Source organism: Telmatherina bonti, assembly GCF_933228915.1.
Source record: "Telmatherina bonti genome assembly, chromosome: 6".
Taxonomy (NCBI): Eukaryota; Metazoa; Chordata; class Actinopteri; order Atheriniformes; family Telmatherinidae; genus Telmatherina; species Telmatherina bonti.
The window spans coordinates 23,645,288-23,660,451 of NC_136624.1; the positions used below are offsets into that span (position 1 = coordinate 23,645,288).

Here is a 15,164-nt window from a genome sequence, read left to right on the forward strand (position 1 = left end):
GTTTCTGAGTCATGAAGAAATTGTATTTTTGAATGGGTTACCTTAATATGAACCAAAAACAAGAGTTGTAAATTTGTAAATGCAAGAAGGTCATCACTGGAAAGAATTCTCATCAATGTGTAGGCCGACTCCTGCTCTACACAGTTAATGTGAAAGAACCAAGACAACATGTTTATGTATTTTTAGTGAGTTCTTTTTTTTTTTCATGTTACATACAAAGAATTGACATGAAAAAAATAAATAAATAAATGAAAAAGAAGAAACTAAAAACAAATTTGCCTAAACAAAATCAGTTACCACTTTTTCAAAAAAAATTATGGGCACTGATTCATTACTATATTTACTTTGTTATTTGTTTATCAATTAAGCAAAGAACATAAAACGAGTAGAAAAAACTGTGTTTAAAATCTGCTAATGTGATTGTAAAGTTAAACAAATTGTTTTTAAGCAGAGAAAACAACGTAAATCTCTCAGTAAGACAACAGGAACACAAGGGGACATGGTGAGGAAAAAACAAAGCAATGTTGACCTTTTGCCAAAATAGAAAGTCTTAGATGTTAGTTGGCTGCTAGATGCTTTCAATAGTAAAAAACATTCACTCATATCACAAATCTAGCTAAGTAAAGAACATTTTCAAGGTGGTCTGCATATCACTACCCATATCAAAATAAAGAGAAGACTTTGGGAGGAGAAAATTTGCCAGAATGCCAGAAACAATAAACAAAAAAAATAGATAAATAAATAAACAAAACGAAAGTCTGAGCAAGTCATGAACTGAAACAAAGATTATCTGTAAAGCATGTGTGGGCAGTGATGGCATGGACATGGATGACTTCCAAAGGCACTGGTTCACAAGCGTTTACTGGTGATGTGATGAAAGAAGACAGATGAATACTGAAGTGTGTAATGACACGCTCAGATGCAGCCAAATGCAGAAACGATAGGACAGAGATTCAAGCAAAAACAACCGTGGATCACTAAACTGGTTGTTTTCCATTGACATGGAGGACTGTTTATACTCTTTGCCCCATGTGAGGGAGGAAAAAAATAGCTACTTCATCCTCCCGTTTTAGCCAGGTAATTTCCTGTACTTGCTATATAAAATTGCAGAAACATCTAATTTTTTAGTTAGTTTAGTACAGTGGAAAAGCTCCATAGCAATAGTTTTCAGCTGCTATTACTCTTCACAGAAGTCATACCAGCAGGTAACCCTATGGTTCTTTCAGCAGTATTTTCCAAGAGCTTTCCGTCTGTTTCGTCATTCGTTTTGGCTGATTTGTAAAGAGGGTGGGGGTTGATGTCCGCTTTCTAGTCGCGCAATGTCACACAATGACATTAGCTATTAGCAATAGCTTGGTACCAAATACATTGAGGGGCATGTTGCAATTAATTGGCCTTAATAACTAAAAGGAATTATGTGTTGTTCTGTACCTCATCACGTGATGGAACACTCCAATTTGTACAAGATTTATTTCAAGTGGAACTATTATGTGCATTTCAGGCTAATTTATTTTTATTTCTGAGACCAGAAGGGCTGGGATTGATCGAGTTATTGTCACAAATTGCTTTATTTACTTCAGACCGACCCTCTCCGTAGGCTGTCAGATCAGCCTGTGGGCAAAACGAGTGGATTGAGACTCTTCCGCATTAAGCCCCGCCTCCCGCTACTGCACTACATTGGGAGCGCGCACCGCACCTGCTTTCGCTGTCATCTCATAAACAGAAGGATTAGGCTAATATGAACTCAATAAAAAAACAAAATACAATATCAACACATAGCATACAGCCCTACATGTTTGAACCTGAATCAGACCCTGAAAACGAAGTGGAAAACACAACCCACAGTAACGAATGCAGCAGGATGTCTCTCTTTGGTAAACTCACCAGCCATCATTGGAAATAACTTTATCCGACGTTTTCCACCCACCTGATGTATTTGTACATGCCCTGGTTAACCAGTAGAAGGTAACCAATCACCAAACCTTATCCCCCGGGACGTCACAAGGATTTTGAAGTAGAAAAAACTCTCTAAAACGACGCGTTTTTCGTCACCATGGAAAACGAATGGAGAGCGTGCTGGAACTCAAACGCAAACTCAAACATGCATTTAGGTGATAAAAAAAAACGGTGCCGTTCACATGTCTGATGAGGATTCAACACTGCAACACTGTAGAAAGCTCAGAAAACTTGAAATACCATAATAGGACTCCTTGAACTCTCTCGGCTTCGGTAGCGGTAATAACATTGCTAAAAAGGCGAGCCGCCAGAGAGCACTACTTGGTTGTTTGCAAGTGCTACATTAGATAAGAAAAATTCTCATGCACAGGGGATTTAAAATGATTCCTAAATTAATAGCAGCTAAAGCAACATAAAATTAGAATTTTTACCCAAAACAGACACAGTTTTCTATATCTATAGCTCATAAGCTCTTAGAATATTATTAACAAATTAAGTGAAATTGTGAGTCTTGCTGTGGCATAATGGAAACTGTTGGTTACACAGAGTGGGAGAAAATAACTCATTCTTTACAGGATGGGGGTAATTGTTTTCACAGACATGTTAATCAATCAACTATGTATCTTTGCATACTTAGCGAAGCAATTTTCATCACGCTGTATTAAGAATGTAGAGCCTGCACAGTATTTTAAAAAAAAAGCAAAATATAGACGATTCGGCCAAACATGTAGTATCTTGTACGGATTTTTAAAGCTAAACGTGATCAATTAAGAGCAAACATGTGCATGCTCTTTTTTCCTCTTCTATTTATTTTGCACAACCAATGCCTAAGAATGAGTCATTAGTGCATCAATGCACAGCAAACTTGAGCACAAAGGAAAATCAATTAGAAGCATCACTAATATGACTCGGCTTGACAACTACAATCAACCTTAGTCACCTCTTCATAGACATTCACAAATACAAATTAACCTCAATTATCTGGATTGGCCCACTGAAGCCTCCATCTGACCAAAGGCCTGTCACTGGTAGAAAATTCCACATTATGAGGGTTGAGATTGTCAACTGCTGAAAGTTATTTGTGCAAATACCTTTTAGGATGCAAAATGAGGATAAGTTTTCACTTTTTGTTGTTTTTTTTTCTCTTTGTTTTGGTTTTTTCAAAATCAAAATTTTTAAATAGCAGCCCCATATAGAATAATAGTAATAGAAATTAATAATAGAAGTAATATGTGTAAGTGGTAGTCATCTCATCATATTCTTAATAAATGTTACACTTCCAAGCATCAACAAAAAAACACTTAGTAAGGGCAGAATCCTGCCATAGGTTCACTCACCTGAGAAAAATACCAAAATGCCCAACATCCCACCCAGTTACCAACTATGTGCCAAAACTCTTTTATGAACTTCAAGATAATATCACAATTTATTTCTGTCATCAAGATGGATACCACATCTTATATACAATCCATGATTCTGAAAACATGTCCTTAGGCACCAAGATGAAGCAAATGCCTATAGTCTTCAAGTTATTCAAGAAATTTACACTTTCTCTAATGGCAGCAGTCTGGGTCAGCTGTAAGTATATTTAACATCTACCATGATGTCAACTTGTGGTTTCTATCTTTTGTTTCTTTGTTTTAGTTTCCATTTATTTCAAACATTATCTATTGGGTTAGAAACTGCAATTTTCCTATCGTCCAATAGTAAATACTCCTTTAAAATAATTAATTCCCGGATCCAGATGACAATCTGCAAATTATCTTTGCAGGGGTAATATGTCCATCCAAAGATGCAGAGTCCAAAATCAAGAGTCAAAAGCAAAGACAAATCCACAACATTCTCCTTCTTTTTGACAATAAAACTGTGAATGACTTTGTGGATTCTGACAGCAGAATTATTTCTAATAGATGTGGGCACTATTTAAGCCATAATTGGTAGTAAAAATTGATTAATTTTTTCACAAGGTCAAGCTCTGTCTGGGTTCAGGGACAAGATTTTGTCACTTGATGGTCAGAATAACAAAAGCTGTTCCTTTAATGAAAATAAGAAGAACAAATTTCACATTATTTCCTTTGTGAGCACTGACTTAATATTCAGCTTGCAATGTATCCTCAATTCATGACCCAACTAAATGACAAGGAATGTAATATCTTTCACTGTGGCTTCCATATTGCATACCTGTTCGCCTGAATGAGAAGAAAGATTCACCATGTGAGACGTATTGTGGTGTAATTACAAATTAAGAAACTTTCCCTCCTCTGCTTACAACACAGAAGAGATGAGAGTCTGCCACATTTTATATTAAATGGAGTAACAGTATTGTGACAGGAAACACTGGAATGATTATCACAGTTGGATTCAATCCAATATTGTTCTCAGATTCAACACAAACCGCAACAAGATCAGGTTTACATGGAAAAATCATTCATAATTAACTGATGTTGATTATATTGGTTTAGTTTTAGTTTAATTTACACCTTGGGAAAGAGCAGCATCTCTCTTTTTTACTAATCTTATTAATGAAATTAAATGGAAAAAATAAAAAATAAAAATAAATTATTGTCCCCCAGTGCTCCAAACACATGCATGTTAGATTAACTTGTTCCTCTAAATTGTCCCTTGGAGTGAGTGTGATGATGAGTGGTTGTCTCTCTGTGCTGGCCCTGCGATGAACTGGCGACCTGTCCAGGGTGTATCCTGTCTCTCGCCCAACAATTGCTGGGATATGCTTCAGCTTCCTTGAGATCCTTTGCTTGGCTAATTGGTTTGTAAAATGGATGAATGAATGGAAAAAAATTAAATTAAAAGAAATGAAAAAAAATACTAGTTACCCTCCTGTCTATTACTGGAGTTGTCAAAGTTTCACACTGAACACACTGTTTCTTCACTATGTTCTGTAGCACTGATCCCCAACCCTGGTCCTCGGCCCACTACCCTGTAGGTATTAGATGTTTCCCTTCTGCAACACACCTGATTCAAATTAAAAGGATCTCTGAACACAAGTCTGCACTGAAACATTAATTTGAGTCGGGTGACTTGAAGCAGGGAAACACAGAACATCTCTGGGAGAGTGGTCCTTGAGGACTGCAGCTGCAGATCCCTTGAGCAGCGGTTCTCAAAACCTTTTCACAATCCCCAACATACATGCTTGTGATCCGCACCCGCATGCGATGACCAAATGACTAATTGTGTGAAATATCATATGGGTCATCCTGCAGTCTTTACCTGTGGTGCAAATGAGAGGACTGTTTACACACCACTCACAGATTGATTGGTCAGTTTTCTGCACATAGTTTCCTGTACATGATACACCCTGCATCTGCAGTCATTAGAATATTTCGGCAGATGACAGGAGTCAGGGTTGTATTGGAAGTCTGAAGTGTGCAGTGTGACGATAAATGGTGACAATAGAGTCCCACGTGGTGTTCCTGTGCTGCTGACCACCATTTCAGACGCACAGCCCTTCAGTTTCACAAACAGTAAGTATTCATAAATCAAGGTGGTTGTCGAGGTATCCACATCTAGACTAAATATTTTCTGAACTGAACCTATCGAGAAATGTGTTCACTCAGGTCATTAACACTGTAAAGACATCCATCAGTCTGATTCGCCTTAGCTTGAAGTCAGTGATTGTTCTCATTCCTGACCACAGATCCCTCACATTGTTCTATTTGAGCTGACTTTCTTAATTTTTTCCAGTATTCCTCCTTGAACTTCCTTAATATGTTGATTTGGTGTTGTTTTTCATTACTCCCTATCTCCCTCTCTGAAAGGCTTTTCTTTTTATGTTTAGGAGCATTTTCAAGTCACAGGTTATCCACTGTTTTTTTTGTTGTTGTTTTTTTTTTTTTTTTTTTTTTATTGAGGGAACACCTTGCTGAGGAGAGGGAAGTCTGGGCTTCCCTGCTTAGGCTGCTGCCCCCGCGACCCGACCCCGGATAAGCGGCAGAAGATGGATGGATGGATGGATGGATGGAACACCTTGCTGTTCTTGTTGGGATGATGCCATCCACACATAAGCTGATATAATCTGTTAGACACTCATGGTATTGATGCTATTTCTATGTGGTTAACAGAGGACATCTTGAGTCTGTAGCCTCAAATCAACCTCTCAGAGCATTATCAGCTTCATTAGACCAGGTTTTACTAGTTTGTGTGATAACTGGTTGCTGCTGAATGATGGGCCCGTAGGTGAAGGTGAGAAGAACCAGATAATGGTCTGATCTTCCTAAAGGAGGCAGGACAAATGGGCTGTATGTATTTTTAACATTTGCATAAAATAAGTCCAACATATTATTGTCTGTGGTGGAGCATCCGACAAAGTGTTGGAACACTGGTAATGCAGAAAGGGAGACACTGTTGAAGTCTGCAGAGATCGCAATGGATGTGTTAGGATGCTGTGTTTGTAGCCAAGCAACAACTGAAGTGACGTCAAAGGATGTGTCTGCAGTGGTACCAGGTATGAAAGAGACCTCTACAAGAAAAATACAGGTAAACTCTCTGGATAAAAAATATAAAATGATGATAATAAACCAATTCAATGCAATTCCAATACATTGACTGTACTGCCAGATAAAAATGATCACAAATCATTCCAGTACACTTAATGGTAAATGTGTATTCACCACCATTGTAGCAAAACAGACAAAAGATAATACTGATGACCCTGAACATTTTACAATACAGAAAATAAACTGTCAGAAGGTTATTTTTTAGTTACTACGTCATCATTACTTTATTTGTCTCTTTTGTAGGAGTATATTATTACGGTTATAGAGGGTTAAATAGTGATTTGCTTAATCTATACTAAATACTCAATTGATATTTGTTGCATGTTTGTTACGCCATTGAAAAATGTGTTATTACCACTCAGCCAAACATGATTGAAAAGTCTGTCACCTACATTACATAAAATTATGTTTTATGAGGACACTGACTGCCATTAACTGAAATGCATTGTGTTAGTTAAAATAAACAAAAATGTATGTGTTTTAACCAAACTAAAGTGCTTAGATGTGAAATTTCTACAGCTTAACACAGATCAAAATGCCATGGTAACCTGTTTCTAACAATATAGCACACAAGGCAACTTAAGCTCATTGTGGGCAGCTGACAGCTGACGCTGTAACACCAAATGACAGTGGAACAGAAAGGTGAGGCAGTACAGGATGAAAAGCAGATGTGTCAAGTAACAAAGTAGAATTACTTAGTAACCTTACTTAGGTAGAATTTTGGGTACTTATGTATACTTTAAAGGAGTAATTAATTTATCTGTCAACTTTTTACTTCAATTCTTTATATTTCCACCAAATTATCTGTACTTTTTACTCCTTACATTCTAAGAATGGCATTTTGGCTTGTTTTAATTAAAGCACACACAAAGCTGATCCAGATAAATTGGGCCATCTAAAAAGAGTGAACCTGATTGTTGTTGAATAAGATGTAGATACATGTACCATTCTGACACCTTATTGGCTTGTACACAATCCATCGCACCTGCCCATGACAGAAATCACATCCAGCAAGGACATATGTAGCCAGGTACAAAGATGTCCATGACAAAGAGAAGAGACCAGGTAGCCTATAGCATCCCACATTTTCAGTATTAACATTTTCATATAAAATCATAGTTATTATGATCCTATGAATGTCAGTTGGGAGGAGGTGCGTCAGTGCACTATTGGTGTCTGTGGCCCAACCTAATAGCACTTTTTTTCCCTTACATCACTTTTATACAGTAATTTTGAAACCAGAACTTTAACACTTTTACCTGAGTGAAAAGCATACTTTGTTGATACCAAATACATTGTACAATACAAATATGTAGAGGTTGATCAATTTCTACATAAGTCTTTCAAAACCTAGTATCTATACTTCGACCTGAGTAATAAATGTGAATACTTTTGACATGTCTGAAGTAAATTCTACTCAGCTGTGCTAGTCAATAATTGTTTATATATTAAAACTACTTTTGTCTAGTAAACCTTTCACAGTCTCAGGTGTAAAAGAGTCAATGAAGAGAAAGAAAGACCTTGCCTCCAATACCACAAGTTTCTTCTTATCACGACATTTCTTCATAAAATGCATCAAATTCCTTCTCAGCTCATAAATATTTGGCATAAATTACACTGTAAAAAATGTTTTTATTAAATACAATAAGGAAGCTAATGCCATATCATTTAGGAAAATAATCCATACTATGGAGAGTGAAATATTGTTTTGTTTGTTTCTTTATTTTGTTATTGTGTCACAAAAACAGTTGTGTTCTGGGTCCTCTCATATGACTGCATTTGCGACCACAAAGGCTGGTGTCTCTGAGGCTGAAATAGTGCAGTAAAGTCCTTTAATTGTTTAATCTAAAAATAGATTATTCTATTCAGCAAGTATGACGGTTAAGCTTATCAAGTTGCCTCAGTCAAGTGAAAGAAGGAAGCCTCAAAATACTTAAAAATAGCTGCACACTGCAGAAAATTAAACATCCACTTAGCTTAATAAGAATGGGCATGTTTATGTTCCTAAGTGAAGCCTCTAAAGGTGATCATCAAAAACATCAAAAACAATCAGAATATAGAAATTAGCTAACTGTCCTCTTCATTTAGTTAACGGGCTGTGACGAGTTTTAAACAAAGCTGATACAGTTTACAGCTATCACAACGGGTAGTGTTTGCTTGTTGTAATCTGTGATCCTGAAAAAGGCTGATCAAATCACACCAGTAGCAAACTGTAAAAGTTGGAGAATCATTGCTGAAAACAACATCAAAACACTCGCTCACATAAGAACTACATCACTACACTGTCATGCTTTACTCTAATAAGAAGATACAGCCTACTGTGGTAAATTCTAAACTTAATTGAATTGTATCCTGAGCTTCTGTCTTATAAGCGACACAAAGCTGCCAGGAGAGCACTTAAGAAGACCTGCTCACATCCCCGAGTCAGGAGGCTTTAGCTGAAGCGCATACAATCACAATAATATGGGTAGATTTTTAATATTGCCCTGCCACTGCTCCCTAAAGCAATCACAGCAAAACTCACTATGTATGGGAGGGGGGGGGACTAAATTGGATTATGGGCCACAAGCACTTTAATTTTCTTGTGGGGACTAAAAGGAACGAAGGAGCATCTGCAACACTTCGCCACCTCATGAGAAAGCGCGAGTAAATACAAATAGCTGCTGCTTTCTGAGTAAACTGACAGTGAGACAGTAGTCACAAAACTCTGCATTATTCTTCTCAAAAAGGTTTCTGTTAATACATCAGTAAACACATTTTGATATGATCTCAGGTAATTATCCAATTAGCGTTAATTAAGCCCACACACTGAGAGGGACTGCATTGTTTATGTGATGTCTTTGCACATAAAATGCAGTAATAAATCCTGTAGCTGAGTTTGGAAAATGGCATTAATGGTGTTGCACCTTCGTTGTGACAGTTATTCTGCCACATTGGACATAGTCACAGAAATGGGAACGACGACACTCTTGAAGTGAGCAAACAAAACAAGTCTGACATTAACGAGTAATTACACAAACCGAGCCTGCAAAATGCAATAAAGATATGCAGCCTGAATTGCATTTCATGTTGTACCATTTTTTTTTTTTTTTTTTTGCCTTTAATGGCTCTTTGATTGTGCTCTCCTCTCTCTCTCTCCTGCACAAACACAACACAACTATTAATGGACATGTAGCCACATTCAAAAAATTCCCAGTGGCAAATATTCTTGCATGCATGCTAAGGCCAAGAACTGGCCTTAGCTTATCCTCAACCAGTCACTTTTTACACAGGTCAATTTCTGATTAGGACCCACAATCGTGCTGACACAGATGAAACGCTCAAACCTACCAAGCATTATATTTTCTAGCATTTCACTCATATTTTATGTGAATTTAACGCTTGCCAGCAAGCTCAAGATGCATGTTCAAGCTGGGAATCAACGTAAGCAGAAGACGTGCTCCTCTGACTTTCATGAGCTGATCGAGCACATTTTGGCAGCACACACCGCATTATCCACACCTCCTCCAAAATGACCTTTCTATTGTTAATTATCAAATAATTGCCTTTGCAACATAATAAAAATAAAACTGAGCAATTTAGTTGTAATGTTCTGCACTACTAAGTGTGACTTCAACCTGCAGATAAACAATGAGAAAATGATTGATTTTTTTTTTTCCTTTACTTTTTGGCGGTAGGGTGGTAAAAACAAAAACTGCTGTAGTGGATTAAGTAAAGGGGGAATTTATAGTGGCTCAGCTATAGGTTTTATGCCGTTTAAGACAGTCTGGCACACATGGAAATGGTCTGATTGCTTTACCAAAGACAGTGATAATTCAGACTTGCAGCCACATGACAAATGGCCAAATCCTCAGTGCTCCAACTCACATCTACAACTAAGTTTAAAATGTTCCCCATGTTTCTCCCTCATGTTTTTCCATCACCATTGCAAAATATGAATATAATTAACATGATTATAAATTCATGGAACACATTCATTCCTCATCCTAACCGCTTAGTCCGATGAAGGGTCACGGAGAAGCTGGAGCCTATCCCAGCAGTCTTTGGGTGAAAGGCAGGGTACACCCTGGACAACTCGCCAGTCCATCGCAGAGCCACACAGAGACAAAAAAACAACTCGCTCCTACGGGCAATTTACAGTAACCAATTAACCTAACATGCATGTCTTTGGATGGTGGGAGGAAGCGGGAGTAGCTGGAGCGAACCCCTGCATACATGGAGAGAACATGCAAACTCCACACAGAAAGACCACTGTTCAAGCCCTGCTCTAGCCAAGGATTGAACCAGCAACCTTCTTGCTGTGAGGCCACAGCGCCAACCACTATGCCACCAAAATTTTTTTTTTTTTTTTTAATGTTGGTGTTTTCAGTTTTGGGGTTTTGTGTGTGTGTGTGTGTGTGTGTGTGTGTGTGTGTGTGTGTGTGTGTGTGTGTGTGTGTGTGTGTGTGTGGATGTGTGTGCGTTTTGTACTATGTGTATAATTTGTTGTGCCCTTTAATGAATGGCGACCTGTCCAGGATGTTGTCTCTCCTATGAACACCGACTCCCCTGAACTGGAATAGGTGGTATTAGAAATTGATGGTTGTATGTATGGGTCACTTCAAACAGATTTAATCATTTTCAGGAGTAGTACTTTGTGTCAGGGTTAGTGGAGATGTGGGGACAGAGCAGGACAGAGAGGCTGGAGGCTGACGAAATGCAGTAACAAGATTTAATCCAAAATAATAGACTGATCTGAAGACAGGACGGAGCCATAGCAGGATGATCTGACAAAAGAAACTCAAAACCAAAGAGTATCAAAGCCCTGAGGGACTAATGAGAAACCAGTGAAATGAATCAGAAAATCAAACCAGGTGAGCAAAACAGGCTACAATACAGAGGAAAAACTACAAAATAAAAACAGGAAACAAGAACAAAAGACAAATCAAAAGTCCAAGCCAACATCATTTTCACTGAATTCATTAGGAAAATAAAACTTTGTGCATAAGCTATACAAGCGTTAAGAAACAGCTTTGATAATACATCTCTGTATCTGTATGCTAATTAGCCATGTGCTCGTTTCTTTTCTACCTAAATTCAGGTTAGATGTGTTTTTAAAAAAAAACTCACTCTGACTGTCTGACATATGCTCCACAGCTGTCCAAATGTTTATTGAACAATATGTAGTCAAAGTCATGTGACATTATCTTCGCTTGTTGCTTTGCTGATAACAGCTGGCATTGCCTAAAGAGTTGACATCAGATGAGTGCCAATTTTTTTCTTTAGTACGTCTGTTTATGTTTGTATGTATGTGTTGTGTACTCTGACCTGGAAATATAACCTTAACACCTCAAAACAGATGATTTTGCCTGCACACAAGGTCAGAATTAGGCTTTGCTTGAAAGGTTCACCTGTGTTCAAAAGAAAAAAGAAATAGCTCCCTCTTGCTGGGTGCTTCAGCTGCCCATCCAATTATGTAAGTATTTAAATATTAAGGAGGATTGGGAGGAGCTGATGACAATGTTGACGCTGTTTCTACTGTTTGATTTTGTACTTTCTTTCATTTATGGATGCTGTGATTTTTGAGATGCTGCTTTTTGCTTGTAATGATTCCTTCTTATCTTGTCTGAGATGTTGAACTTCCTGTTTTGTTACTTGTGTTGTTATAAAAAAGCTCTTTTACCCACCAGGGCTGCCATACTATTACTATATAATTACTCACTATTACTTAGAGCCAGACAAACAAAACAGTCCTTGGTATGTTTTATGAAAAAGCATCATCCTCAGACTACACAAGGCCTTGAGCAGACAAAAAGCACATAAACGTCCCCTCAAGGCCAAATGAACAGAGGGGGCAAAAAATAATGAGAAAGATGAGAGTGTTAATCAGCAGGACAACTCTGTTGCTTAACAAACAGCACTAATTACACAGGGATAAAGACTTGTTCATCACAAAGCTTACGAGACACAAGTTAATTGCCTGTGCTTGTAGTCCCCTCCTTCCATCTAAAGTCAGCTCATCAAAGTCACTCAGAGAAAAAGGCTGCTGCTCTCATTTTTCTTCAGTTTTGCTGCATTTTTGATTCCTCAATTTGGTGACTTTTTTTTTTTTTTGAGGAGCATCTTTCTTCTTTCGGGAAATCTGGGTGCACCTACACTTACAGGTCAGAGAGGTGGTATTGTGTTGATATTTTAATGGCATGCGACCACAGCTGACAGCACAAAGACACAAATCCATGTTAGATGCAGACACACATGGTTGAAATCTATACTAATGTAAACATGCTGCAGCCAAACGAAAGGGAATCTATAGCTTTCCTGTAAAGTTATCACCTGTAATACGGATGTATGTATAGAGGTCACAGACAAAATATTCAGAGAGAAAACTGGGGATTGGATTTATGTCAGTCAAGCACATACAGCAAGCAAAGATGTACTCTGTGCCTTGTGGGCTGCAGAGCTGTGTGGATCAATATGCTAAAAATAAACTGTGATATGTTTAAGATGGCATTTAGATGTGTTAGGGAAAATTAGCTTTTTTGTTTGTTTTCAAATGAGTCCGTGACTATGTTGTACTGCATGTGCATGTTTAGAGGGGTTTACTACTATAGCTGTAAATAGAGAGGAGAGGGTTGTCATCTGTATTGTTCTAGTGAATAAGATCAGAATAAGAAGGGTGGGATGGAAGGAAAAAAAGACAAAGACATTCAGAGTCAGAAGTTTCAATATGAGGCAGTGAGCTTGTCATGGCTGCCAAAACACTAAATGATCAAAGCACGGCAGAGAGCAACAAGTGTGAAGGGAGGGGATGGCAGTTGTGAATCACACACATCTCTGCAAACACTGTCAGCAGAGGGTTTTTTTTTTCATATAGCGATCTACCTAATCTAATATTGGGATATTTGTTTCAGCTGAACAGTAAGATGATAAGCACTGGTACGCTTTTCTCCTTCATTATCTCACGAGACACTCAGAAACAGCTCATGTAGGATCTGTCACCTGAGGGATTCGTTTGATCTGCATCAGATTATTTTCTCCCTCTCTCATTATCGTACCCCTTATGTTAAGGACATAGAAAACTATCCATAAATAATAATTAACCTTAACATCTGCAACTGCAGGAGAGTGTTAGTTGCCATGTGAGGGGGGTAAAGGCTGCTTAAGGAACTGGCAAATGTCAGAGTAACATTCACATGTACACCACAATGGAGGTTTTCCAGGCTGCACTCTTACAAATAAGCACTCAGTTTACCTGTCAGCGTATTTAATATGCCATTGATCAGTGAAAGCGCTAATGTGCAGTGTCATTTTCAGATTACCTGATTTGCAGCACAGCAACAGCATTAACTCTAATCTGCCCTCCTATTTGCAGACATTTATGCATGATCTGCTGTCTTCCTTCAGTCATGTTAGGTTATAGGAAGCAGAGTTCATAATCTCCTGATCCTTAAAAGATTTTACATGTTTTGTCAATGTTAGTGCATGCACATCTCCCTGTGGCCTTTTATGGACAATCAGTGAGACAGCCGTTGACACTGCTTTGCACTTCTGAGTGACTTCACCTGGGACATCATAGTTAAACTGAGCATCAGCAACAGGATTCAACACCAACATAAGTTCAGGCTAGAGTCAAACACATTGCTGCTGCCAGGCCCAACAAGTAAAGCATTTACTCTTATACAGACAAAGGTTGTTGTTGTTTTTTTTAAATACATATACATGGATGGATCATCCGCTTTATAAACTGACTAGTAGATTGGTTTAACTCACATGGTATGAGTAAAACAAGCTGGTAAAAGTGTTTTTGGTGGAAAAGCACTAACAGGTAGGTTATATGTCAGCGGGAAACATAGGTTACACACCTGCCGTTGAGCAAGGCAAGGAGTTCCCCAGCATGGTACAGGTCGTTGCGAGTCACCCGGCTGAAGCGGAAGGAGTTGAGGTTGCAGAGGGTGACCGCGGGGAACACGATCATCGAAGCGGCCACCTCATCCAGCTTGGTCACATGAGGGTACTCGAAGTAAAACTGCACCCTGTCCACGCAGACCATCACCAACACACCCAAAGAGGCCATGAAAAACAAAATCCACAAGGTGCGCTTGATATACATTCGCTCATAAGTGAACATGTGCGAGATGCCATGGAGCGTGGACCTGGTGGCAAAAACTTCAATAGGAGCGGGCCGCTTGTAGTCCATGTCGTCCGAGTCCGCTTTGAGATCCATGGTGGATGAGTTCAGGTGGATTGATACTGTGAGGTTGTAAAATGTCTTTCCAGAGTGTAGTGTTTAGTTATGAAGAGGAGGATTGTGGCTGCAAGTTCACGCCCTTCTACGCATGCATGTCTCATGCAGCCTGTTTGAGATGTTGCGTCAGTAACAAACCGGCTAAACAGCCCTAAAATCAAAGCATTTCATTCAAAATACGCACTAAAAGCCCGATCCTCGCGCATAAACACCCGGGCAGGGGGCAGATGTAGGAAGCATGCGTTAAATGCTGCTTCAGTTCGGCTCACAGCTCCATAATACTGAAACAAGAGTGAAGCGCGCGTGGATTGATGCCAGAGCTGACCTCTCCTGCACACTTCTGTGATATCGCCTAGTTGATATTTTGCTGCACACGCAGAGCAAAAGCAGAAACAATGAGCGCAGCTGAGAAACTACTCACGGTTGCAAAGGGAGAAAAAGCAAAGGAAATGAGGAGATCTGAGCGGCGA

The 15,164-nt window shown here is 38.7% G+C and overlaps 1 protein-coding gene across 1 annotated transcript in view; it reads right to left on the bottom strand.

Moving 5' to 3' along the window:
- The window catches only part of asic1b (acid-sensing (proton-gated) ion channel 1b), a gene marked incomplete at its 5' end in the record, with an annotated part of 186,608 nt that extends 171,935 nt beyond the window's left edge, over window positions 1-14,673 (bottom strand). The window contains one exon of the mRNA XM_079242426.1: window positions 14,312-14,673. Within this exon, the coding sequence (XP_079098552.1) occupies window positions 14,312-14,673 (362 nt within the window). The remainder of the gene's footprint in view (window positions 1-14,311) is intronic.
- Window positions 14,674-15,164: the final 491 nt, after the last annotated feature.